The following is a 26,536-nucleotide window of genomic DNA, read 5'->3' on the forward strand; positions in this document are numbered from 1 at the left end:
ATGATGTCCCTGGGTGTCAGTAAAGGTAATTCCTTCCCTCTGCTGCCTCTCCTTCGTGTCCCCAGCTCAGCTGGATGTCCCTGCTCAGCTCCCTCAGGGCAGGCTGTCCAAGGTCACTGGGTGCAGTGTGAGGAGCAGAGCAGGCTCCGTTTTCAGCCTTTAGCAGGTGTTTCCAGACTGGGAAAAGGTGGAAAATAGTCAGAAATACACGGGAAAGGAGATTTCCTTATCTGGTCCTCATCTTCCAATTTCTCCATGGGAAAACAGCTAAAAATGCCACCTAAAATGCCCCTGTTTATCTCTCTCAACCTCTCTCTCTCTCAAACATCCAGCTGCAATCAGTTTGATCCAGCAGGATTTTGGCACTCTGGGATGACCAAAGCCCTTCCCACCAATCACCTGCACATTTCCTTCCCTTGGCAGAGACTTTTCCTGACTCCTTCCCTGTCTGCTCCCAATATTTTTGGCCTTTATTACTCCTCCCCACGAACCTGTGCTTTTTTTGTTTTCACCCCATCTGTTTCCCGCTGGGAGGATTTGGCAGCTCCTAATCCATAAACTTTTTGTTTTTCCCCACATTTTAATTTTATGTTTCATTGCACTGCTGACCTTTCCAACCAGAGAGTGTAGTTGTGGTTGGTTGCCTGGACAGAGAGAAGGAGGAGGGTGGAGATGAGGGGACATTCCCAGATTTAGGGAGATTCTGTTGGATAACGTGTACTTGAAAGTGAGCTTGGGGATGGAAATGTGGGAATGAGGAGCCAAAGGAAGTGTCTCCTTCAGCTGGGGCAGGCTGAGAGTGCTGAGGTGTGAAAACACCCTGCAGAGGAGGAGCTGCCTCAGGATAAGCTGATCCTGAGGTCTGGATGACCTCGTGTCTCCATCTTCCATTGGAAGTGGAAAAAGACTCGCCCGGCGTGGGGATCTCTGGCGGGAAGGAGAGAGCCCCGTGCTCCTGCTCCTCCATCCCCTCCCTCCTGCTGCTCCTGGGAGGCCTTGCCCTTTCTCAGCCCTCCCTCCTGCCTTCCCTTGGCTGTCCAGGAGGGATCCTCCCCCCCACGGACGAGGACCGGCGCAGGATCATCAAGCAGATGAAGGTTCGCACCACGCTGAGAGGGGACAAGAGCTGGATCCACCACCACAACTCGGACTCTGAGGATGAAAAGAAGAGCAACCCCCTGTAAGTGTGGCCAGGGGGGTGCTCCTCTTCTCCTTCCCTTTCCATGAGGGTAATCCCTTTTCCCTTCCCTTCTGCTCCCGTGAGTGGAACCACAGAACACCCTGAGTTGGGAGGGACCCACAAGGATCATCGAGTCCAACTCCTGGCCCTGCACAGGACACCCCACCAGTCCCACCTTGTCCAAGCACTCCTGGAGCTCTGGGTTGTCCAAGCCCTCTGTTCTCCAGCTGCAGGAGGAGCAGATGTGGTGCTGACGTGTTTTGGGGTCCCCGAGGGGCCAGGCAGTGACAGGGCCAGAAGGAAGTGCTGCTCCTTATTTTATTTTGGATAAATGCAGGCTGGGGAGAAGCATCCAGCAGAAGGAATCCAGCAGCACAGGCACGCTGGAAGCCTTAGGAGAACTCCACATTATTTTTTTGAAGTGCTTCACCATCTCCAGAGTGACAAACACAGGGCAGACCTGGCTGGGAGGGAGTTCAGTGATCAGACACCTCCCCTGCAGCCCCCACAGTGCCAGGGAACCCCAGGCTGCACCAGCTTCTCTGGAATTAGAACCAAACCCAAGCCCAAATCCATCTCTTCTTCCAGCTCTCTCCAAAACCATCATTGCCACCTTCAGCCAGACCATCAATTAATGATGTTTTCTCCTCCCTCAGGTCTGGCCGGGCCGGTGGGGGATCCCCAGCCCCAAAACCTGTTGCTCCCCAGAATGACAGGTAATTCTGGGGGTCCATCTTGGCTTGGGGATCCATCCTGTCCCTTCCCCTCTCAGGGGGTCGATGCTTCCAGTGGTTCTTCCCCTCCCCAAACCCTCTCCCTGCTGGGATTGTCTCTCCTTGGGGAGACCCTGCCTTGTGCTGGGGCCTCGTTTTGAGCCAGAAGGCACTGCCAGTGGGGCTGATTTTAACTGGGTAACTCTAAAATTCACTGCTCCTCTAAGAAAATCTTCTGTAGAGGTTGTGGAATGCCTTGGAAACTGTCACCATGGAGAGGGCAGAGAGGGGAGGGAGGGAGAGAGGGGTGGGTGGAGGGAGGGATGGAGACAGCACTGCCCTCTCCCAGGAGCAGTTTCCTGCTTGCTCTCCCTTCTCCTGTGCCAGCTCTTGCCAGTTCTTGTAGCACTGAGACAGGATACCCCCAGAGGAGCTGCCTTCCCAGGAATGGACCCTCAGAGGAGTTCACATGAACTTGTTTTCCAGGGATAAACCAACCAGGATCTCGATTACGTCCAACTTCTCCCCTCTGTGCCCTCACCCTGATGTTAACTCTGAGCCAGTGGAAAATTCTAAAATTCACTTTTCTTATTAAAAAAATAAAAATCTTTTCTAGGGCTTGTTTTGATGACCATTTATTTCTAAAGAACCCTCCCAAGGCTGACCCAGGTGCAGCAGCTCTGGGATCCCTCCAGGCCTGCTGAGCTGGATTTTTGGTGTGACATTCACGTGGACATTCCCTTTTAACCTGGTGCTGCTGTTGTTGTTTTTCCCTGTTTTTCTTGACTCACTGATGTCTGTTCTTTGCACAGGTCACCTTCCTCCAAGCCCCAGTCCGGTTACCTCATCAGGTTGGTATGGAATGGGATAAATTTGGGCTGTGGGGGAAGGAGAGCCGGATCAGGAGCAACGAGCAGGAAAAACAGTCCCCTCTGTTGGGTCCTGTTGGTTGGGAACACAACACCCAGGGGGGGCCTTGCTGAAGAGACAGTCCTGTTGTTTAATGGGTAGTTTGGGCTTAGTTCTGGATGTTTTCCAACCAAAAATTGAAGCTGTCCCTTCCCTCCCCAGGGGGGTGTTCACCAGGACCATCGACAAGGCCTCGGCCGCGCCGGATTCCTCCTCTCCTAACCAAGCACAGAAAAGGTACCTGTGTGTCTTCCCTCTCCAGGAAAAGGAGCTTTTAAATACTTGGAACATGTTTCTGGCCATCCTCTTGCTTGTGTCCAGTGCTTGTGGGCTTCCAGAGCTCCACGAAATCCCTATGGAATTCTGGGCTCAAACTCCATGTGTTCCTCACCTTCCCTGCAGAAGGACTTGGGGGTTTAATTTGGCCAAGAGTTTGGAGGGTGAGGAACAAACCACCAGGAATCCTTGCAAAGCTGTAACCCTTGATGTCAGTGGTTTTTAACGGGGTTGGTTGGTTGGGGGTTATTTTGAAACTGGGTTTTGTGCAAGGCACTAAATTTGTGATCCTGCCAAGTCAGATTCAAGGGTGCCTCTGATCTGAGCCCAGGGAAGCTGTGGCTGCCCCACCCCTGCAAGTGTCCAGGTTGGATGAGGCTTGGAACAATCTGGTTGAGTGGAAGTTGTCCCTGCCCACTGGAAGATCTTTAATGTCTCTTCCAACCCAAACCATTCCATGGTTCTGTGATTCTAGAAGTGTGTTCTTTCATCTCGAGCCAAATCTTTTTAGCCCTGCTTCCCCCCTGTTTTGATTCATCTGGGGGACAAGGGTGATGCCACAAGGTCCTGGGATGGAATCCCCCAATCCCACAGCAGGATATGCCCACAGCAGCTCGACAGCTCACAATATCCCCAGGGAAGCAAAGCAGACCTCAGCTCCCAGTCCTAAATCCTAAAAAGGAGGCAAATGCTGCTCTTCAATTAAACAGCATTTAGTGAGGGTGGATGTTTGGGGTGACCCTGCTTTCCTCCACCCTGTGGAGCTCCCCTGGGGAAGGGTCACGTTGATGGGTGTGATTTGTGCCTCCTGCAGCAGTTCCACGAAGGGACAGAGCCCGGGCCGGTCCCCCTCTGGGTACAGGATGACCACTGAGGACTACAAGAAACTGTGAGTGTGCAGAGGGAGCAGCTCCCTCTCAGTCCCTGCTCAGTGCCAAGGCCACCTGCACAGGGGTGCCCAGGAAGCCTCCAGAGCTCCCACTGGAAAAAAGTGGCTCCCAGGGCCTTCATGGCCATCAAGCATTCCTTGGACTGGCCTTTGCAGGGAGGGAGTTTTATCCCAACTGGAGGGTGCAGCCTGGGAACTGGGTTTGGAGCATTGCTGGGCTTCCTGAAAGCTGGAGCAAGGAGGAGCCTTGTGGCAGGGCTGCACTGCTGGAAGTGCCTGCACAGCCTTTCGTGTGGCTCTGCTCTGGGATGGGGCTGGAGGAAGGAAACAAAACCCTGCAGGGACGTGGAGCACCCCAGTGCACGTGGATAATACAAGTGTTTCCCAGGATCTGAACCAGTTCCATGGATTCAGCTGTGTGCTGGTGGTGCCCCTTACCCTGGCTCTGCCCTTCCCTCTCTGTTGCAGAGCTCCTTACAACGTCAGGCAGAGATCCGTGGATGGGGATGAGGAGGACGTGCCTTTTTCTCCAGATGAACACAAGAAGAGGTGAGTCCTGGAGGTACCTCCGTGTTCCTGCAGGGACAGGGACAAGTGGCCTCTCTCCAGCTGGGCTGTTCATTCCTGGGAATGACATGGATGAGCCATTAGGGCTGGTTTGTAATAAAATAATAATAATAATAAGCAGATATTTCTGCTCCGAGCCCAGTTCTGCCCACGGGCCACTGCCCTCTCAACAAAATGTAATTAAAAGCCTGACATGATCCAACCTGACAGCACAGCCCAATTAATTGGGCAGCTGGGAAAGGCTGTGGAATCCATGGGCTGCCTTGTGTCCTAGTGAGAAGGCAGAGATGTACAAAGAGCCTGGCAGGACCCAGCTCCCTGCCCCGGGGTCGGGATCACTCAGGGGCTGGAATCCAAGGCCACATCCCGGCAGGTCTGTCACCCTCATCGCAGGAGCAGGATCGTAGAATCAGCCCAGAATTGTTTGGGTTGGAAGGGAACCTAAAGTCCATCCAGTCCCACACCCTGCCATGGGCAGGGACACCTTCCACCAGCCCAGGTTGCTCCAACCTGGCCTTGGACACTTCCAGGGGTGAGGCAGCCACAACGTGGACAAGAACGTGTCTGATTGCTCTTGTTGCTTCCAGCTGAGCTTCTGAAGCCCCTTTTGCTCAGACACAAGCCTTGTACAGATGAAAACTTAGCCATTTGCCCCCTGGGGGGGGAACCACAAGAAGCCCTTTCAGAGATTTGCTCTCTGCCTTGGTGCTCCTTCCCTAGGTGTGAGCACAGAGCGTGTCCTGTCTCCCATTTTCCTGTCCCATGGTATCCAATATTGCAAAAATCCGGGTCAGTCTGGGAAAAAAGACTGGAAAGCTCCCTCTGCCCTCCTGCAAGAGGAAGTATTTGGTTTTCCCCCCTGCTGCTTCCCATCCACGTGGAAGGGCTGTGGTCCAGCAGGAATGACACTGAAGAAGGAGTTAAGGCACTGTCACTGCTCTGAGCTCTGGCTGGCTGGAGATTACAGATTTTAGGGGCAGTTTCTTCACAGAAAGAGGGGTCAGTGGTGGAGCCCCCATCCCTGGAAGTGTTCAATAAACACGTGGATGTGGCCCTGGAGGGGGTGGTTTAGAGGTGACCACAGTGGTGGTGCAGGTTGAGGGTCGGGAGGTCTTTTCCAACCTTGACGATTCCGCGACTCAGAGCGTGGGAGCTCTATCAGGGTCGGCACCAACCTTCTCTGGGTTGTTCCTGGGCTCCCCAGCCAGCAGCCAGGGTGAGGAGGAGCAGGATGTGACCCTGTCCCTCCCTCCCTGCAGGACTGAGGCTGCCAACAGTGTCCTGCGGCGCTCGGCCGGCCGCGAGCGCGCCTACGTCCTGTCGGCAGCCAAGAAGAGCAACGGGTGAGTCTCCGTGTCCAGGGTGGGGCAGGGGCTGGGAAGGGGCTGTTGGAGGTGTCTCACAGGAATGGTGGTCTGTCCCAAGGCTCTGAAGGTGAAGGGAACTTGGTGATGGTGAAGATGCAGCTGCCAAGGATGTGCCAGGGAGATGCTGCAAGGGCGGCTCTGGAGCCAGGCTGGGAGAGCTGGGGGGTTCACCTGGAGAAGAGAAGGATCCAGGGAGACCTGAGAGCCCCTTGCAGGGCCTGAAGGGGCTCCAGGAGAGCTGGAGAGGGACTGGGGACAAGGGATGGAGGGACAGGACACAGGGGAATGGCTTCCCAGTGACAGAGGGTTAGATGGGATATTGGGAAGGAATTCCTGGCTTTGAGGGTGGGGAGGTGCTGGACTGGATTTCCCAGAGAAGCTGTGGCTTCCTGGATCCCTGGAAGTGTCCAAGACCAGGTTGGACAGGGCTTGGAGTACCCTGGCCTAGTGGAAGGCGTCCCTGCCCGTGGCAGGAGGTGGGACTGGATGAGCTTTAAGATCCCTTCCAACCCAAACCATTCCAGGATTCTGTGATATCTGCAGGTTTCTGCAGAACTGGGGAAATCCTCCAGCTCTTCCTCACTGAGAGGGAGGAAACTTTAGGAAAAGGAAAACCCTGCCATCAGGAGTCCAGTTTTCAGCCTCATCTCTCAAGCTGCTCTCTCCAACCTTGCTGAGTGCACGAGAAAAATCAGGACAAACATAAACTGTGTCCAACGTGGAGCAGCTTCACGTGACAGTTTGTGCTGGGACAGGAGCTGCATTTACGAGATCCTGATCTGAGCTGCAGCTTCAAAATAGTTCTGTGGGGAAAAAGAGCCCCCTGTGTGGGTTCACAGGAGGGAAGAACCTCAGAGGAGCCTGGGGGATGTGTGGGAGCTCTTGGTGCTCAAGGCTCTGCTGTCCATCTCTTCCCTGGGAGGGGAAAAAAAAAAGGCAGATTTTCAAGGTCTCTGCTCTCCCAGGAGCTGTGATGGGGTGGTTTGGGGTTTTTTTTGCAGGCTGCTTTCACCAGAAATCCTTTTCCTCCTGACATAACTGTGGGCTGACACAATGAGGCACCGGGAGGGAGGGGCAGCAGGAGCAGGGGGGGGATGTGCCAGCAGCACTCAGCGGTGCCCAGGGTGGGAGAAGTGCTTGGATAGGATGTGTAAGGACGTGGAAGGTGCTTGGACAGGATCCATAAGGACTTTGAGGGTGTTTTCTCTGGAGCACTGGGCAGTGTGTGCTGTGGGAAGAGCCAGGTCTGTGTGCAGGAAGAACAGCAACAATTAAAAATTGGTATCAATTTACAATTAAAAAGGCTCTTTGGGGAAGCTTCTTTACTCCCCAGGTTATAAATAGCTACTTTCCCTATTTGTATATTTATATTTGTGTTATTTGATCTGCAGTTTGTCCCCCCTGGGCACTGCCAGCTCTGCCCAAAGGGGGTGATGGGACTCTGCACCCCCTGGGGCAGCGATTTTGGGGGCTCTGCCCCTGCCCATGGTGTGTTTTTTCCCTCCAAACTTCTAACTCTTGCCTCAATCCTTCCTTCCCAGCAGCCCAACACAGGAATTCCCACCCTTGTTTGCCAAGAGGTAGGTCATGGAGCCTCGGGAAGCGCTGCTGGGATGGCTCATGTGGATATTCTAGGTTGCTGATAAATGCTGGGAGAGCAGATCCTGGGTGTTTCAAAGCAGAGGAAGGACAATTCCCTTAAAAAGGAGGCTTGGGGTTGGATCACATGGGGTTTGTGAGGTAAACACTGGGAAAACCACACTGATGGTGCTTTGGGTTATGGGCAACGTGAGCCACGGAGGGACTTTGTGCTTCCAGGGAATCTGACTCTGGCCAGCCAGGGAATGCTCTTCAGGCATTCCACTTCTAAAGCTGTCAGTGGGGTAGGGAAATGCCTCTCTCTGGAATTGGAGCCCTCAGATGATGCTGTTTGTGAAAGTGTTACTGGCCTGGCTCCCTTGGGCTCAGCAGGAGGAGCAGGAACAACCTGTCCTAGGGGGAACAGGGCAAACCCAGCTCCAGGGAAAACAGGAGCACACTGCCTGCAGTAGCCAGGGAAAGTGGGAAACTGTGATATTTGTCTCTGTTTTTCCCCTTGGAAAGGATTGAGATAGAAGAGGAGGAAGGACAGCAGAGGAGGAGCCCAAGCGTGCCGGGTTCCCGCCGGTTCTCCCCGGGTGACAGCAGGTACTTGCTCGGCCTGGATTCCAGGGGTGCCAGGGCACGCTGCTTTGGGGATAACTGCATTTACCTGCCTGGCAGCAGCTGCCTGAGCACAACCAGAGATGGAGGGTTTGCAAAGGGGGCTTCCCAGAGAAGCTGTGGCTGCCCCATCCCTGGGATGGCCAGGTTGGAGCAACCTGGAACAGCGGGAGATGTCCCTGCCCATGGCAGGGGGTGGGATGAGGTGTTGAAGGTCTCCACCAACCCAAAGCATTCTGTGATTCCATGATTCTGAAATCCTGATTGTCCTTCCTTGAGGAGGGAATCCAAGGTGAATCATGGGCTCAGCTCTCTTGGGGCAGCCAGAGGGGCAGGGTGGCATCACGGAGTGCCAAGAGACGGCCCTGGGGGTGGCAAACGGCCCTGGATGTCAACTTTAACATTTCACTGCCACGGTAAGGCCTCTCAGGGAGTCAAAGGGGCAGAACCTGGCACTGAGCCCTCCCTGATCTCCCTCCCCAGCCCCCTCAGTTCCTGTCTCCACCAGGAGCTTGAGGGGAGACACTCCCAGGAGGAGTCAGAGCAACCCTCACCCAGCCCTGAGCCAGCAAAGGTTTCCCCTTCGTGCCCAGCTTGGCTGTGTGAGCTGCCCCCCTCACCTGCATCCCAAATACTCCATATCCTGGTATTCCCACCCCCTGAGCCAGCTCTGCTCTCTCAGACCTGAGATTGAATTATTTCTGCTGGGATGGGGGGGATATGGGAGGTTCATCATCTTTGATCTTGGTTTTGAGGGCAGGTGTTGGCCCCAGTCCCTCTCCCAGGGCCAGTGGACAACCTGGAATGTTCCTGCCATGGAATGCCAGACCTGGGGGGCAGCAGGGCCACCCCCCTCAGTCCACACTGGGCAGGAGCAGCTGGCACAGGCTGGGGGGCTGAGGCAAGGCTGGGAAGCAGTTTCCCTCCTCCCCTCACATCACTCAGTTTTGGGGAATTTTGAGCTTTAATCTGTGCATTTTGTGGAGGGGTTTGTTGTGCAAAAGCACAGGCTGGGCATAGGGAGAGCTGCAGCTTTGGCAAATGGGAAAAATCAGTTTGTAAAGCCGATTTTTTCAGTTTTACAGGTCGTTTTTTTCCAGGGTATTTGAGCAGAGAGGCAGGTGTGAGTCCCAGCAGCACAGGGACACCCCGGGGAGGTCTTACCCAAAGAGAGACAAGAGCTGTGGGTCAGAAAGCAGGACCCCCACGGGGGAAAAAGCTCCTAAAAATCACTTGTCTTTAATGCTTTGTTTTTTGGGGGTTTTGTCAGTGCTAATGGGCTAAGGAAAACCACCCCTGGATCTTCCTGGGATGAGCCAAAGGCAGCAGCAGCCTCTCCCTCCAGGTAAGTGCAGCACAGCCAGGTATCTGGGATCATTTCGGGGGCTGTAGGTTGGGGAGTTCCCCTCTGGGAGGGGAAATGACCCAAATCTGTCTGCCTTGAACACGGGAGACCTTTTCCTACATGCAGAGAGCTGCTTTAAAAAGGTTTGATGTCTAAAATCCACGTCGTGTCCTCCCAGGATTTCGCGACCTCCCGGTAGAAAAGCTCAGGACGTGAAAGGGAAACTTTGCCCGTTCCCAGAAGGGACTCTTCGAGCAGGGCACTTCTGGGCAGCTGCAGTGGGAGCTGCCTGGCTCAGGAGTGACATCCTTGTTCTTTCCCTTCTCTTGCAGCCCCACAACAGAGGGCAGGAGCCAAACATCCCCATCCCTGAGGGAATCCCCAGGGAGAAGCTCCCCTTCTGCTGGGATCAGGTGGGTCCTCCTGAGGGTGGAAAGGGACGTTTGGCTCTGCTTGGGGAGGGGTTTTTCCTGGAGACACATCCAGGACACAGCAAGGAAGGCAGCGGAGGGATCTGAGGAGGGGAGCACCTGCCAAAAGCATCAGCAACCCGGGAGGAAACGTTCCCACAGCTTGGGCATCTCCTGGTTCTCTGTGCTGAGGAAAGGAGCCCAAACCTGCAGCTCTTTGAATCTGCTCTTATTTGCCCCCAGTCCCTGCCCCTCATCCCCCTCCCTCACAGTGCCTGGTGTTTTCCTTGCAGGAATGGTGAGGACAGCCAGGCCCTGAACGGGAAATCCTCCTGGGAAGCTGTGGCACAGCGTGGGGACGGGTAAGGAGCGGGGAGGGGCTGCTCAGCACGAGGGCTTTGCTCAGGAATGGCATCCACCTGCTCCTGGTGTCCCAGAGATGGGATCCCTCCAGCCTGGGCTGCATTCCAAGAGCATCATCTGCTGGCTGAGCTGCAGCTTGTCAGTGTTCTGCACCCTTCCTTCAGCTCCCTGCAGGATCCTGCTCCCTGCCTCGGTCCCTCAACACTCTTGTTCGTGCATTTAATTTTATTTTCCTGCTCCAGTTGCCATTCCCTGGGCAGTTTTTCCACCTGCAAGGGATGTGTTGACCCTCAGTGGCTGGTGGCTCGTGCTGATGTGGGTTCTGGGCCTCTGTAGGAAATCTGGAGCGGGGGGGAAAGTGTGGAAGGGGAAAACCTGAGGAACAAGGAACTGGTTGGGGATGTAAAGGCTGAAGGAGGTTCCTCAAGGACAGGTGCCACAGGGAATTGGAAGCTGAGGGCAGGGAAGGTTCTGGCCCTCCTGAGAGAGAGGGATCTGCCTCTCCTTGGTGCTGTGCAATGCACACAGGAGAATTGCAGAGAGGCTGGGGATTGGTGACTCCCTATCCCTGGAATTGTCCAAGGGCCAGGGGTGGCCAAGGCTTGGAGCAACCTGGTCTAGTGGAAGGTGTCCCTGCCCATGGGGTGGAACAGGATGGGCTTTAAGGTCCCTCCCAACACAACCCAGTCTGGGATTCTGTGGTTTCTGAAATACATCCTCCCTTTGTTCCCAGGATGAGCCCTCTGGGTTTGGGGCTGGTCCAGAGTGGAGCAGGCAGAGCTGCCCCTGTGGCCTCCCCTGTGGTGCTCCAGGAGCTGTGAGAGGTCACCAGAGGACTCTGTGCAGCACACACAGCTTGCTCTGCACCTCCAGCAGGGACAGCCCAGCTGGAAATGTCCCCAGAGTGTCATCCCAGGCTGGAGCAAAGTCTGGAGTGCTCCAGGAAAGGTGGAGGCCGGGCTGCTGTCGTGGGCATTGAGCTGAGAGCCACAGACGTGTCCCTGGGTGTCCCTGCAGGACCAGCCCAGCCACAAGGCCCCCTTTGTGCCTGCCCGGGGTCACTGGGGGCACAGAGCTGCTCCTGACTGGAGCCAGGCTCCCAGGGGAATTGGGGATGCCTCATTACTGAAACCACCTCCAACTGCAGAGGGAGGAGTTGGCAGGGAAGGCAGGACATGGACACACAGCGTGACAGGGCTGGAGAGGGAAAGGTGGGAATAGGGTCGGGCTGGGGGGAGCCCTGGGGAGGAGAAGGATCCAGGGAGAGCTGAGAGCCCTTGCAGGGCCTAAAGGGGTTCCAGGAGAGCTGGAGAGGGATTGGGACAAGGGTTGGAGGACAGGACACAGGGAATGGCTTCCCACTGCCAGAGGGTTGGATGGGATATTGGGAAGGAATTTTTGGCTGTGAGGGTGGGGAGGTGCTGGAATGGATTTCCCAGAGAAGCTGTGGCTGCCCCTGGCTCCCTGGAAGTGTCCAAGGCCAGGTTGGCCAGGGATTGGAGCACCCTGGGCCAGTGGAAGGTGTCCCTGCCCATGGCAGGGGGTGGAGCAAGATGTGCTTTGAGGTCCTTCCAAGCCAAACCATTCCATGCTCCATAAGTTGCAGTCAGGCCCTCTGTGCTCAGGTGGTTGATCCTCCTATCCTGATACACAGATTTAGCCCCAGTTTGGGCTCCTCCCAACTAAACACCAGCACATTGTCCTGGAATGATCCAACAGAAATGCTGACAGGGCACGTTTTCACTGCAATTTCCCTTTTTCTAGTGACAGAGCTCTGAAGGAAAAGCCTGAGCCCTTCCCATGGGATGAGACCCACAGAGCCACCGTGGCTTCCACCAATGGAAGGTAAAGTCCCTGTGAGATGTTGTGCAAATGAGCAGCTGCTGCTCTGGAGCTGTCTGGAATCTCTGACTGGATATTTGCTGGTGGAAAAACACATTCAATGTGGGCTCTGCAGAACTGGCAGCAGTTTCTCTAAATTTCATTTAAAGGAGGGAATAAAGAAAACACTGCCCTCTTCAATCGAATTGGGGGATATTTTGTTCCTTTTAACTTTCTGTGATACAAAACAAAATCCAGGTTTATTCCCAAATGTAGCCCAGTTCTGGAATGGAGTTTGTTTCTGTGTTTAGCAGGACAGAGAAGTTCACACTCAATGTCTCTCTCAACCTCCAACCTCCACCTCTTGATTTGCTTTTGCAACAGGAGACCCCTTTAAAAAAAAAAAAACCCACAACAAACCCCCAACCCAAAAGGAAACTGTAAAATGGCAAAGCAAAAGGTTCAGTGCTGAGGAACTGTGTCCTGACTCTGAGGGATTTGGGGAAATGGTTAAAGATCCCATGATCCCAGAAGTGCTGTTGTGTGCAGATCCCCAGTGAATTCCAGCATCACCCTCTGCTTGTCCTTGGGGGGTGTGAGCACCACCTGAGCTCCAGGGCCTGTCCTGCTTTTCCCATGGGTGTTTCTGCCAGGTAACAAGCTGAGATCCAGGGGATCTCCTGGGCTCCATCCCAGCCCACACTTCCCTCTCAGAAAACTGGGGGTTCAGTGGGGTCTGGAACCCCTGGGAGACTGAGGGACATCTCAGTCTCACAGCTCAGCTCCTGCCTGTGCCCCAGCAGAGCATTCCAGGCTTTCCCAACCTTCCCAGGGATCTGTATCCTCACTGGAAAAGAGCCCCAGATTCCCAGATCAACCACAGCATGGTTTGGGTTGGAAGGGACCTTTAAAGCCCATCCAGTCCCACTCCCTGCCTTGGGCAGGGTCACCTCCCACTGGACCAGGTTGCTCCAAGTCCTGTCCAACCTGGCTTTGGCCACTTCCAGGGTGTTCACCTGCAGCTGGAGGGGCCTGGGATGGAGCTCTGGGCTGTGGGACATCCTGTTGCTTTGGGGAGAGTCCTGGATTGCATTCCCAGATGGCATCTGTGATGTGTTGCTGGTGTTCAGTTACCAAGTTTGGACTTCCCGTGCGCTGAATTCCCACAAGTTTCTTGCCATTTTCCCTGTGGACATGAACAGCCCTGGGAAATTTAGGGATTCCCTCCTTTCTTTTACGAGATCCATAGGAAAATCATTGCACAGCATTCCCCAAAGCTGCTTCCTGAAGTTGTGTCTCTCCTCTGCAGTTTCCCGAGCGCTCAGAAGCCAACGATGGGTTTTACCCACCCAAGTAAGTGTCCAATAAATGTACAATTCACCTTTTCTCCTTGATTTTAGCTTGAGGAGGGTCTTCTGACCCAGCACTGACAAATGTCAGGGCACTCAAATTGGACTGAGATCCTCCAGCTGCTTTCCTGACACCGGGAAGGGCTTGGTTGGATTTGTGGCTCAACCCTTCAGGAAATTCCTTGAGCTGAGCAGGAAGAAAAGACGTTACATTGGAGACAGGAAAAAATCTCCTGTTTGGTAGTTTTGCTTCTTGCTCTGTTCTCCAACTTGCTGAGCTTCCTATTGGGACCCACCAATCTCCCTCTCTTCCAGGTCTAGCTCTGATTCCAGGGACAGGCCTGTGGATGCTGTGGACAAGCTACTCCATCACTACGAGCCCTCTCCTGCCCTGGATGTTGGAAGGTCTGACCCTGCACCATCAGAGCCTGGGGATGGCACTGGATCTGCTCCCAGAGGGAACCTGAGGTGGGAATAAATAACTTGTCCAGGGTAGAGTTGGGAGCAGAATCCACATTGGGCAACAAAGGCACTGGAAATCGGAAATCCCGTGTGGATAAACAGCAGGAACAGAGCCTTCCTCTTCCCTGTTACACAGCTTCTGCCCAGAGAAGCAGCCTGGGAATTCTAGAAGGATTCCTTCATGGAAAGGGGCTGTCAGGCATTGGAACTGCCCAGGGAGGTTTGGAGTCCCCACCCCTGGAGGTGTCCAGGGAAGGCCTGGCCGTGGCACTCAGGGGCACAGGGGGGGACTGGATGATCCTGGAGGGCTTTTCCAACCCTGGTGATCCTGGGATTCTGGGAGCAGGTTCAGCAGCTTTAGCACTGCTTTTAGCACTGATCTCATAGGTGTTTCCATCCCACAGGATTCTGGAGCATTTCCTGCCCTGCCACTGTCAGGGAGGGGCAGGACAGAGTTGCTGCTGTTGTCAGCAAACACTCATTTCCCTGGAGCTGCTTTTCTCCCTTACTTATCTGTTATTTGGGATTTGACTCCATGGATTGGCTCATCAAAGCTCTTGAGCTGAGCCACTTGGAAGGACAGGGCTTGGAGCAATCTGGGCTAGTGGAAGGTGTCCCTATCCCTGGCAGGGGGTGGCACTGGATGAGCTTTAAGCCCCCTCCAAACCCAACCCAGTCCCTCATTCCCTTTTCCACCAACAGCCTCTCTTCTTCTGGATTAGAGAGAGTGAAAATGGGGCTTTCTGAAGGAAAATCAGTTCTCTTGAGACAATTCCTTTCTGTTTGCTGGGCTGCTAAAACTGCAGTGTTGTGGTTCCATACAAGCCCCCTCTTGAAGCCTTTGGAAAGCTGTCAAGCTGGAAATTCCTTGGTTTTTTTTGGACAGGTCCAGCTTGCAGTCTGATGGCCCTTTTCCTCCCACTGAGAGAGTCCCTGTGCACAGAGAGGACGTGGAATATTCCTTTAAAAGGTAGGAGTGGGGTGAGTTCAGTGGTTTATGAGGAATACTGAGGATTAAGGGAAACTGGAATGGGCAGGCACAGAAAGAGGCTCCTTCTCCCAGCTTTTGTCCCAAGGATGGAGGCAACTGAGGTTTAAATCCCTCTCCATCTCCTATGACACGAGCCACCCCCCCCAAACTTTTCCTCCTCTTGGCTGGGGTTCAGTCAGTGCCTTTTTATTCCCTGATAATGCCGTGGAATGTTTCAGGGATGCTGGAGTGGCAGCAGGGAGCTGAAAGCAGCTGGAATATTTGGAAATGCAAGTGTTGTAATGGAAATAAGCTCCTGGTTCAGATTGGCACAAGCCCTGCCCAGGGAGCAGAGGATCCTCCAGTGCCAGTTTATCCTCCAGAGCCAGTTTTTAGGGATGTGACCTGGGCCTTTTCTGGTTGTCAGGTCTGTCCTGGGATACGAGGAGAGGAGCAGCTTCACGAGTCCTGAGAGCCCAGCACAGCTCCAGCCCCACTGGAATGAGTAAGGACTGGGCTGACTGGGGTGTGTGCTCTCCTGGGATGTTGGGAATAACTCACACCCCAGCAGGGATTTTCTCCACTGCCTTAATCATGGATCTTTATTTTAGGTTTTCAGGCTCAAGCAGCCTCACTGAGAGGGACCAGGGACCTCCTGGCCGTGGTGCCCACCCAGAGCTGCCCAGGGCACAGGAACCCACTGCCCATGAGCCCAGCGTGCTTGGGTAAGGAATTGGATAATCCCCCCTGCCTTTTCCTGCAGGATGGGGGTTCATTCCTTGTGTGGCTTCCCCCACGTGCACACGCTCACAAAATCCTCTCCCAGGCTCCTCTTTTCATGGAATCGTGGAATGGTTGTGGTTGGAAAAAACCTCTGAGGTCACCAAGTGCAACCATCAACCAGCAGCACCACCCTGGTCACCAACCCGTGGCCTCCAATGCCACATCCCCCCATTGTCTGAGCGTTCCCAGGGATGGGGACTCCACCACTGCCCTTCCAGTGCTTCACAACCCTCTCCAGGAAGAAATTTATTTGTTTTTGTCCCTATTTTTCCCCCTAAATTTGAAAGAGTTGAGGTTTTTGGTCAAATTGGGCTTGTCTCAGCGAGCAGCATCTTCAGCTCAGGGTGCAAAGCAGAGCGTTCCTCTCTCTCCCCAGGTCCCAGGACAGCCCTGGTGGCAGCAGGGACACGGACAAGGGGATGTCATTCCACGTGCAGAGCGAAGAATCCACGGAAAGAAGGCAAGGGAAATAATGGGATTTGCTTTTCCTGGCAGGAGGACACGGGGGATTGACTGCAGGGGGTTCTGGAGGAGGGACTGAGGGTGCTGTGGTTGGGGCTTGGGAGTCCCCAGGCTGGGAGGAGGGAGCTGAGCACCCAAACAAGGCCACCTGCTGAGCCACCCTGAACGGGCTGAAAGGTGACACAGGAGCACTGGGCAACCCATAATAGTCATAACTAAACACCCAGAGTTCAGGTGTCAGGTTTGGGAAAAGGGAACTGATGGCCCCTCGGGAGCTTTACTTCTCTTTCCTTTCAGCCCTGTTTTTTAACAGGGCTGGATTTTCCCTCTGTCTTGTTTCTCTCTGGATTATCTGGGGACGTGGTTTCATGGTGAACGCGGTGCTGGGGCTGAGTTGAGGGTGGGACTTGATGATCTTGGAGGGCTTTTCCAATCTGATGCCATGATTCCACCTGGCACGTTCCCATGGGGGGATACTGCACTTCCCTTGAGGCTGCACCGACATCCCACAGGAATTCTGGGCACAGGGGTGCTTCTGCAGACTCTGAAGGGTCTCCTGTCCTGGCAGGTCCAGCTCTGGACCTGGAGGAAGCAGCGTCCCTGCTCCAGAGACCCCACGTGCCGACGAGTCCGAGCCACGCCGGGACAGGTGGGCAGTCACCATCCCCCCCCTCATCCCAGACCCCCAGCACTGCAGGGATTCACACAGGAATTGTTGCAGCTGAACATGAGAAGGATGTGGAGCTGCTGGAGAGAGTCCAGAGGAGGTCACAGAGATGCTCCCAGGCTGGATCCCTCTGCTCTGGAGCCAGTCTGGGACAGCTGGAGAAGAAAAGAATCCAGAGAGACCTGAGAGCCCCTTGCAGGGCCTAAAGGGGCTCCAGGAGAGCTGGAGAGGGACTGGGGACAAGGGGTGGAGGGACAGGATACAGGGAATGGCTTCCCAGTGCCAGAGGGTTGGATGGGATATTGGGAAGGAATTGCTGGCTGTGAGGGTGGGGAGGGGCTGGAATGGATTTCCCAGAGAAGCTGTGGCTGGCCCTGGATCCCTGGAAGTGTCCAAGGCCAGGTTGGACAGGGCTTGGAGCACCCTGGTCTAGTGGAAGCTGTCCCTGCCCATGGCAGGGGTTGGAATGGGATGATCTTTGAGGTCCTTTCCAACCCAAACCATTCTGGAATTTTAGGATTCCATAACCATGGTGTCCCTGCATTTCCTCCCTCGGGGAACAGGCTCAGACTCAGGTTCTGGGTCTGATACAGCTCTTTCCTCCCCTCCCAGGATCACTCCAGGCTACGAGGATCGAACCATCCCCAGCACAGATGGTCCCCAGGACTGGAGGCACAGTGAGCCTGGCCCAGGGACAGCCAGGTACAGTGGGAATATCCCTTTGTTTCTGCCATCAGTGGCTCCCAAACCATCATTCTTTGCCGTTCCTGCTCCTTGATACACACCTGGCTGAAGTCCTGGCCCCCATAAATTTTCCTAATCCAGTGATATTCACCAAAGGAATATGGGAAGGAGTTGCTGGCTGTGAGGGTGGGCAGGCCCTGGCACAGGATGCCCAGAGAAGCTGTGGCTGCCCCTGGATCCCTGGAAGTGTCCAAGGCCAGGCTGGAACATCCTGGGCTAGTGGAAGGTGTTCCTGGTGGAATGGGATGAGCTTTAAAGTCCCTCCCAACCCAAACTCTTTTGGCATTCTGTGTTTCTCTTAACAAAATGGTGTCCCAAATTCTCCTTGCTGCCTGTAGGAAGAGGCAGGATCCAACCTTGGCTCCCTGAGCCCCTGTGGGAGGGGAGCAGAGCACAGACAGTCGTTGGCTTTGTGGTCACATCGGTTTTAATCCTTCAGCAGGTCTGACTTCAGCTGCAGAGAGAGTGTTCCCAGTGCACAGGAGAGCCAGCACCCTGTGCCCCTGTCCCAGGACCCCCAGCCCTTCTTTGGGACAGCTCCCAGCCACAGGATTCCTGCCTACGTGGACAGCCAAGTGCTGAGCACCAGGAGGTGAGGGTTTGGGGAGGGAGGGTTTGGGGAGGGAAGGTTTGGGGAGGGAGGGTTTCAGATGCAGAGACAGGGAAAGCTGCTGGCCTGGAATGATGTGACATAAACTCTGCTCTGGGTTGTGTGGTCAAGGAATGAGAACAGGATTTTGCAATGGTGTTAAATCATCATGGAATCCCAATCACTGGACTGTGCACCTGGGACAAGCATGAGGAAGTTGGGGAAGACATTCCTGCCTCACCAGCAGCAGCTCTAGGCTTTGGGATTTACGTCCTCCTGAGAGTCTTGAGATCCTCCTCAGCTCAGCTGGGAGGGTTGGAGACAACATTTCACAGAATCGTGGAATGCTTTGGGATGGAAACTTTAAAGCTCATCCAGTCCCATCCCTTGCCATGGGCAGGGACACCTTCCACTATCCCAGGTTGCTCCAACCTGGCCTGGGACACTTCCAGGATCCAGGGGCAGCCACAGCTTCTCTGGGCAACCTGTGCCAGGGCCTGCCACACCCTCACAGCCAGGAATTCCTTCCCAGTATCCCATCTAACCCTGCCCTCTCATGACCATCAGCCACGGGCTCGTTTTCCCTGTGGAAGGAGCCTGAGCTGTGCCCAAGGGTTAAAGCCATTCCCCTAAGGATTTCTGGCTTGGAAAAGGGAAAATGGGCAGGGCTGGCAGCAGGATACACGTGGAGGGGGTGCAGTGGGAAGGAAACAATCTTGGATATATCCATTGGATATGTCCTAACGCTCAGGGGTTGGGTTTGGGGGCTGCTCTCCTGGGCATGGAATGTGGTGTGTGGCAGGCATGGAACACACACACACAGGGGGAATGCACATGGAATCATGGAATCCCTCTGGAAAAGACCTCTGAGATCATCAACAGCCAGAGCCACGGTGGGCTCTGCTGGGTGGGGATTCCAGGGACTACAACGTGCTCAGGGCACGTTCAGAGCCTGAGACTGCACCACTTCCTTCCCATAGCCATGAGTCCATTCCCAGAGATCCCAGCGTGGCCATGGCCCAGAGGAGCCACAGGGTGCCCTTCTACATGGACAGCCTGAACTATAACAGCACCAGGTAAATGGGCAGTCGTGGGGGTTGGGAGGGAAACTTCCATGAAAGCTGGGGAGGAGAAGCCAGGAAGCAAAGCCAAGGGCTGAGAGAGAGAGAGAAAGAAATGGTTTCCAGGGAGTGGAAACCATTCCTGAGGCACAGATCTACTCTTAAAGCATTCCTAGCAAAAACTGCCCAGCACAGGGTCTGGGATACATCCATCTCTGCTCTCCAGAGGTTTCCCACCATGTGGGATGCTGGAGCAGAGGGGCAGGAGAAAGGAGAGCTGGTCCCTGGCCAAGAATTGGCTTCTGCTGCAGGAAAAAAGGGCTCAAAGGGAAGAGAGACGTTGAGAGACAAGACCAGTGACCCCAGAAAGCCAGAACAAGGCTGTTGGCAGGGCAGGAGCTATCCAGTATGGAACACCATTCCCCTGGGCTTCCTGCAGTCCCTCCTGGCAGTGCCAGCTCACCCACGTGTATGGGGCCACCGTGGGGCTGAGTGTTGGATCTGGACTGGGCACTGTGTTGTGGGTGTGAAGAGGAGGCACAGGATCCCTGGATAGCCTTGGAATGGCTCCAGGAAAGAGCAGCCTCCTCCCTGCAAGGCAGACAGGTCTCATGGCTGGGCTGTTTTCCATAGTTTTGCCACCTTTCCCCTTCTGCAGCTTTTCCAAGGACTGGTCTGGGGACAGTGGTGTTGGTTTTGGCCACCAGGGCCTGGCTTCCCCTCTCCTGCAGCACATCCCATGCTGTTTCCCTCTGGAGCTGCCTGACTCACTTGGAGCCCGTCCTCACTGGGAGATCTTGTTTGATCCAAATCCCTCCTCCAGGGAAGCAGAAAAGGAGCTGGTTTGGTCCCACCTGTAGCATCCAAGTGCCCTCCCAGCAGCAGTGGTGGGTCCTCTCCTGCCAGCTGGTGGCTCACAGAGTTTCCCTCTCCCTCCAGGCTCCTCTCTGGTTCCAGTGAGAGGCTCTCCGGGTTCCATCCTGACTCCAGCACTGCCGGGTAAGGGGCCAAGGGGGCACAGAGCCATCCTGGGAGGGGGAACATCCCAGTGCCCACCCCTGTGCTGGCACTGCTGGGGCACCTCCAGCTCTGGGAGCAGTTTTGGGCCCTTCACAGGAAGGACACTGAGGGGCTGGAATGTGTCCAGGGAAGGGGTTGGAGCAGCAGGAGCAGCTGAGGGAGCTGGGGGGGCTCAGCCTGAAGAAAAGGAGGCTCAGGGGGGACCTTCTGGCTCTGCAATCCCTGACAGGAGGGGACAGCCAGGGAGGGGTCGGGCTCTGCTCCCAGGGAACAGGGACAGGAGGAGAGGGAATGGCCTCTAGTTGCACCAGCAGAGGTTTAGGTTGGATATCAGGGAAAATTTCATCATGGAAAGCACTGTCCATCACTGGCACAGCTGCCCAGAGCAGGGGTGGAGTCCCCATCCCTTGGAAGTGTTCAGACAATATGTGGATGTGGCACCTGGGAAGGTGGGTGAGTGGTGACCGTGGTGGTGCTGATGGTTGGACTCGGTGATCTTTTCCAACCTTAACAATCCTGGGATTGTATCTAAAGTTATTCAGTAGCTCAGACCCAGCTCCCCATCAATATTCCATATTAGAGATGAAAGTGTCTTAAGGAAGGAATTCTTCCCTGTGAGGGTGGGGAGGTGCTGGAATGGATTTCCCAGAGCAGCTGGGATGTGGCTGCCCCATCCCTGGAAGTGTCCCAGGCCAGGCTGGACAGGGCTTGGAGCAACCTGGGCTAGTGGAAGGTGTCCCTGCCCATGGGATGGAACAAGATGAGTTTTAAGGTCCTTTTAGATGATCTTCTCCAACCCAAACCATTCTGGGATTCGTGTCTCTATGACACAGAAAGTGTCTTTTCTCAATTAAAAAAAAAAACCACCAAAGCTTCTCTTTCCTCAGCTGTGCCAGGGCATAGTTTGCTCGTGTAAGAAGGGAGGATTAATTGTAGCTTTGAGGCAGCAGTGAAAATGCCCCGTGGGGAGAGAGCCCGATGAGTCCGTGCCGTGGTTGCAGGCGGAGCTGGGGGCACAGGGCAGAGCTCAGCGGGCACAGCGGCGAACACAGGGGGGCATGGAATTCTGACACCGGGAGAGATATGAATGTGCAAAGAGAGCCAAACCATCCCCAGACAAACCAGCGCTGGCTGAAAACAGCGGGGATATTCCAGAGGCAAGAACAGCCCCGGGAAGCAGCGCCGTGCCAGTCGGGTTTGGTGCCCGCGGGCACAACCACGAGCTCTCTGAGTGCTCAATGTGCATAATCCTGACGCGAGCTGGGGAAGACTTTATCCTGGGGGAGACTTTATCCCGGCAAAACCGGCGGATAACTGGATGAAAGGGTTCCATTATGCATCCCATTCTTCCTAATTAACTTGATTTGTTTTGGTGGGGTAATTAGAGGAGCGCATTAGGTGTTCTTTCGCGGCAGTGCTTGCTCTCCGGGAATTATCCCAGGACAACGGCGTCTTGTCCCGCTGTCCCGGCACACACACACGTGGTCCCTCGGCAGCTCCGCTCTTTTCTCATGCAAATGCTTCCCGTTCTGGTTCCTTAGGAGGGGGATCCTCTTTGTGAAGGAGTACGTGAACACCGGCGGGTTTTCAGCCTCCCCGCGCTACGGAAGGTACGAGGAGTGGCCGGGGGACACTCGTGTGTCACACACATGTCACACACATGTCACACACACGTGTGCGCGGCCCAGCACGTGGCTTTGCCAGCTCTCACCTCCCAGCCGGCTCCAGGGGCTGGAGCACTCGCAGTTCCTGAGTTAATTAGCCCTGAGGGGATGATTGGGGAAGCAGAGTTTTGCGGGGTGAGGACCAATTGGGATCCCGTTGTGAGATCTCATCCCACTGTCCCAGCGCTCCCAGCGGTCAGGGGAGCTCCCCTTGGAGCGGGTTGGTCTCTGAGGTGGATGAAAACACCCCCCTGCAGGTTTTTAGGCTGCGTATTTGGCCGCCGTGAGGCTTCACTGGGCACCTGAACACGTAAACAAACCATTGGAATCGGTGAGCAAAATGTGGAGACTGGGGTTTCTCGCTCCAAAATGAGTTTAAAAAAGTTAAATTAGGCTGTTTTCAAGCTTAAATCTTGAGTCTTTTGTGTTCTGCACGAAGGTAACTGAGCGAAGCTGCCCCGGGCTGGCACCGGGGTTTGGCCCGATGTAAATCATCCTTCCGGTGATGGGGCACCAGTTAACCCCAGTTTGATGCCTCCCTGCTGGCACTGATCCTCCCTCAGCGCTGTGCTGGCATTCCTGGGGCAGCTGATGACAGCCTGGAGATCTCCAGCTCAGCAAAGCTGCTGTCAGCAGCCCAAGAGAAGCCAAAGATCCGGGAAAGCCAGGCAGGGAGGGAACACTCGGCTGGGTGAGACTCGGGATGTGCTCCCTGCCTTTTCCTGCAGAACAGGGTGGGATTTGGGAGTTCAGTGAGCAATGAAAACAGGTCCTGTTTCCAGGGGCCAGGTGGAAACAGCCAGAGCAGTGTTGCTGGTGAGTGTTTTGGAGGCAGGATTTCACAGGTTTGCTGGTCCAGCCACCAGTGCAGGATTTTACCAGTGGAAAATATGTTGGAAAATATGTTCCCCCTCTTTGTTTCCCTGCTCCCAGCCCACCTAATCCTGCCTTTTCTGACGTTTTAATGAGATAACCTGGTTGGTGGAGGGGTCTGATGGCTGGCAAGGGGTGGGAGTGTGGGGTTTGGAATATACTGGAGAAGGGAGAGAGCAGAGGGAACTTGCACTGCCCACGGTTTTGGTTCTTCTCAGTCCCTTCCTGAGCTGCATTTCCCAGCTCCTGGAGTGGGATCCCCATCACCCCCTAACCAGCCCTGATGGAAAGGGCCACACTGACCAATGGAGCAGGGAAAGAAAGTGTTTCCTCCTGCTCTCTCCCCTCCTCCAGGATGTTCCCAATGTCCCTTAGAGGTGCAGAGTCGTAATTAAAGGTGATTAAATGTCCTTCCTTGTGTCCTGTGCCGACCCTCTGGGAAGGAGAGGTGCTGGGACATTCCACATCCCTGGGTTCATGATTAATGATTCCAGCTGAGATTCTCTTCCTGGATTTTCTCCATCTCCAGTGGCAGCCTTGTGGATCTGACTGATGTGGACAGAGGCAGCTACAGCCACCACAGTTACCTGGCCAGTGCTCCCCTGCACAGGTAGGACAGGTCGGGGCTGCCTTGGGGGGCTCAGCAAACCCTGACCCAGAAATGACCTGAAGGGTTTGCTTTTTGAGGATATTGAGGGGGGGGGTTGATGAAACAGCGGCATTGGAGGGATCTTTGGAAAATACAGGGACGTTCACTTGAAGTCAGAGAGGCCGGAGGAGGCCAGGAAGGGGATCAGAGGGGATGGAGCAGCTCTGCTGGGAGGAAAGGCTGGGATTGTTCAGCCTGGAGAAGAGAAGCTTTGGGGTCACCTAATTGTGGCCTTCCAGTACCAGGAGGGAGCCTGCAAGAAAGATGGAGAGACTATTTACAAGGGCCTGGAGTGACAGGACACAGGGAATGGCTTCAAACTGACAGAGAGTAGGTTTAGATTGGTAATTAGGAGGAATTTCTTTGCTGGGAGGGTGAGGAGGCCCTGGCACAGGTTGCCCAGAGAAGCTGTGGCTGCCCCATCCCTGGAAGTGTCCAAGGCCAGGTTGGATGGGGCTTGGAGCAACCTGGGCTAGTGGAAGGTGTCCTTGCCCATGGCAGGGGGGTGGAAAGAGATGAGCTTTAAGGTCCCTCCCAACCCAAACCACTCCATGATTCCAAGATCTGTCCTGCCCTGCTGGTGTGGTCTCTGCCCCCCTGGGACAGCTCATGTCCCTCTGCACTGCCACTGGACACACGTGGGAGCAGGTTGCTCACAGGGGTTGGTAAAAGCCTCTGGCACAGTGCTGGGACTGGAAACAGCTGGTGTTGCAGATGAATCCATCCCTCTGTCCTCCCCAGGTCCAGTGACCCCGTGTGCAGTTACTGCAGCCGCGAGATCCGAGACTGCCCCAAGATCATCATAGAGCACCTGAACATCCACTGCCACGAGTACTGCTTCAGGGTAAACCTCTCTGCTGCTCCCCTGAGCTGCTGGCAATGGAGGGGGAGGGAGGATCTTGGGGCCAATTCCATCCTCAGGCTGGCAGGGCGATGGATCCAGCATGTGTGCCAAATCCTTGCGTGGCATCGGGACAAACAAAGCCTCAGGTGTTGGTTGTGTCCCCAGAAGTTTCTCAGGTGCTGAAATAAATCTGTGTTACAACAAGGAGAATTCTTTTATCATTAGCAGCACCCTCAGGACACCCTCTTGTCCCTGTCCCTGGGGCAGACTTGCTGCTTGGTGGCCTCTGTGCCCCAGCAGAGGGCTGGCTGAAGCCTCAGAGCTTGCAGAGTTTACCAGGAAAGCCTGTGGGGATGAGGAGGGATGGGGAGGGTGGGAAGAGGAGGGATGGGGAGGGTGGGAGGAGGAGGCCTCCAGGGCCATTTGGCTGCTCAGCCTCAAAGGTCACACCCTCCCTCCCTTATAAACCGAGGCAGAGATTGTTCCCTCCCTGCTGTCCTTACTGTGTGGGCCTTTGGTTGCTGTCCAACTTCCTTGTTTTCCCTTTGGCAGTGTGGAATTTGCCACAAAGCGATGGGAGATCTTCTGGATAAAATATTCATCCACCGGGACATCGTCCACTGTGACAAGTGCTACGAGAAGCTCTTCTAGGTGAGTTTGCAGTGCCCCTTTCTGGGGCCAGCAGGGTGTGAGAGCTCAGAGCTCCCTGACTTGAAGGGCATTTAAACCCTGGGAGATCCACTCTGGGATCTTCCCTTTAGTGGGAAGCAGTGACCTTGTTGCAGAATTGGAGCTTGTCCTGGTGGGGGGATGTCTTAGTTGGAGCCAGAATCTTGGTGACAAACAGCTTGCCGGGGGTGACAGGCAGGGGCTGGCTCGAGTGGTGACAGAAATGTCTGTCAGAGGCAGAGAGTCCCCTTGGGAGGTGATGAAAGGTCCCTCCCTGGGACCTGTCCTGGGCTGACCTGCTGTGGGTGGTTGGGAGCTGTAACATTCCTCTGACAAGGAGCAGCACTTCGGTGGCAGGCACAGCTACTCCTTTGTGTAAAGATCCTTTGAGAGGAAAACCTTTGGGAGAACTGGAGTTGGACACTCTGCCAGCGGATCAGTGGGCTGGATGTGGTTTGGTTTTGTCTGATCAGCTGGAAGGGGCAGGAAGCACCATGGCAGCTCCTGCACTGGGTGGTGGAGGCCTCCTGTCCTCCTGCTGCTGACAGGAGGAGGAGGAGGGAAAGAGGCTCCTGCCTCACTGCTCCCTGTTCCTTCTAATGTGATGTGACTGGTGAGGCCATCCCTGCTCCACTGACCTCCATTCACCCTGCTCCGTGTGCTCACCTGCTCCTTCTCTGCTTCCAGGGTTCTGCAGAGCTGGGAAGGCTCTGGAAGTCCCCAGCAGCGCTGGAATAGAGCTGGCAGCTCCTGACTGGCCAAGACAGCAGAATTGCTGCTCCTGCTTTCCTGCAGTTCTTTCCCCTCTCGCTGCCCCCTGGCCACGAGTGAGTTCAGCCCCTGTCACCGTCACCTGCACGGAGACAGCGATGGCAACGAGGCAGGGCAGCCTCATCCTCAAAGATCGGGTTTTCCAAAGGTGCTGGGAGTCAGGCAGAGCTCCTCAGGTTTATGGGAGCTCGTTGCCACAAGCCTTTTTGGGTTCTCTTTTTCCTTCTTTCCCACGTGCAGCCGGGCTGTGGGAGCTGCCACATGGGCAACTGAGAGCCTTCAACACTAAATTTGGATTCTTGGGAAGGGTTTGAATTTAGTTCTTAGCAAAAGCCTGTTTCTGCTGCTTTCCCCCCCAAATTCAGCCTAGGAATAGCTTCTGCCTGATTTCCATTTGCTTTCCATGGGATTCCAGGAGCACTGGCAGAGTGGCTGTACTCTAATTGTGTGTCAGCTTTAATTCCTCTTCTGCCTCCTCTCCAGTGCTGCCTGTTTGGGAAGATAACACTGTCTTTTTTAACCCAACTCTGAGGGCAGGTGTCTCCATTCCCTCTCCCAAAAAGAGCTCCACTGAAATCCCAGTGTCCCCCTCCCCACCCTCCCCCCCCAGTGCCCCTCATTGCTGTGAATTATTTACAGCACAAATGCTCACTCACAGAATTGAACTAAATTCCACTCCCAGAAATCAGAATGGTGTCATTTTAGCTCTGAATTCAGAGGCTTGGAATGCTGGATGCCAAATCCTGGAAGTCAGCCTCTGTGTCTTAAAAGCATCCAGACTTACTCTGTTCTCATGGGAAGCATCAGGAATCAATCCCAGAATGGTTTGGGTGGGAAGGGACCTTAAAGCCCAGCCAGTTCCACCCCCTGCCAGGGGCAGGGACACCTCCCACTAGATCAGGTGGACACCAGACCTG

At 54.8% G+C, this 26,536-nt stretch overlaps 1 protein-coding gene across 1 annotated transcript; it reads left to right on the forward strand.

Moving 5' to 3' along the window:
• On the forward strand, positions 1-26,196 carry ZNF185 (zinc finger protein 185 with LIM domain). The gene is given in 30 exon segments (XM_050310807.1): positions 1-25; positions 1,042-1,180; positions 1,837-1,896; positions 2,706-2,744; positions 2,965-3,039; positions 3,893-3,967; positions 4,436-4,516; positions 5,794-5,877; positions 7,443-7,481; positions 8,005-8,088; positions 9,374-9,448; positions 9,781-9,861; positions 10,152-10,220; positions 11,986-12,066; positions 13,333-13,395; positions 13,707-13,796; positions 14,740-14,823; positions 15,251-15,328; positions 15,435-15,548; positions 15,983-16,066; positions 16,637-16,717; positions 17,348-17,437; positions 17,919-18,122; positions 19,007-19,144; positions 20,069-20,128; positions 21,691-21,759; positions 23,216-23,296; positions 24,077-24,179; positions 24,732-24,830; positions 25,536-26,196. Coding segments are annotated over 29 exon segments (2,445 nt in total). The 3' UTR covers positions 25,536-26,196.
• Positions 26,197-26,536: the final 340 nt, after the last annotated feature.

This window comes from Myiozetetes cayanensis, unplaced genomic scaffold (assembly GCF_022539395.1).
Source record: "Myiozetetes cayanensis isolate MyiCay16 unplaced genomic scaffold, myiCay2020 scf15, whole genome shotgun sequence".
Lineage (NCBI taxonomy): Eukaryota > Metazoa > Chordata > Aves > Passeriformes > Tyrannidae > Myiozetetes > Myiozetetes cayanensis.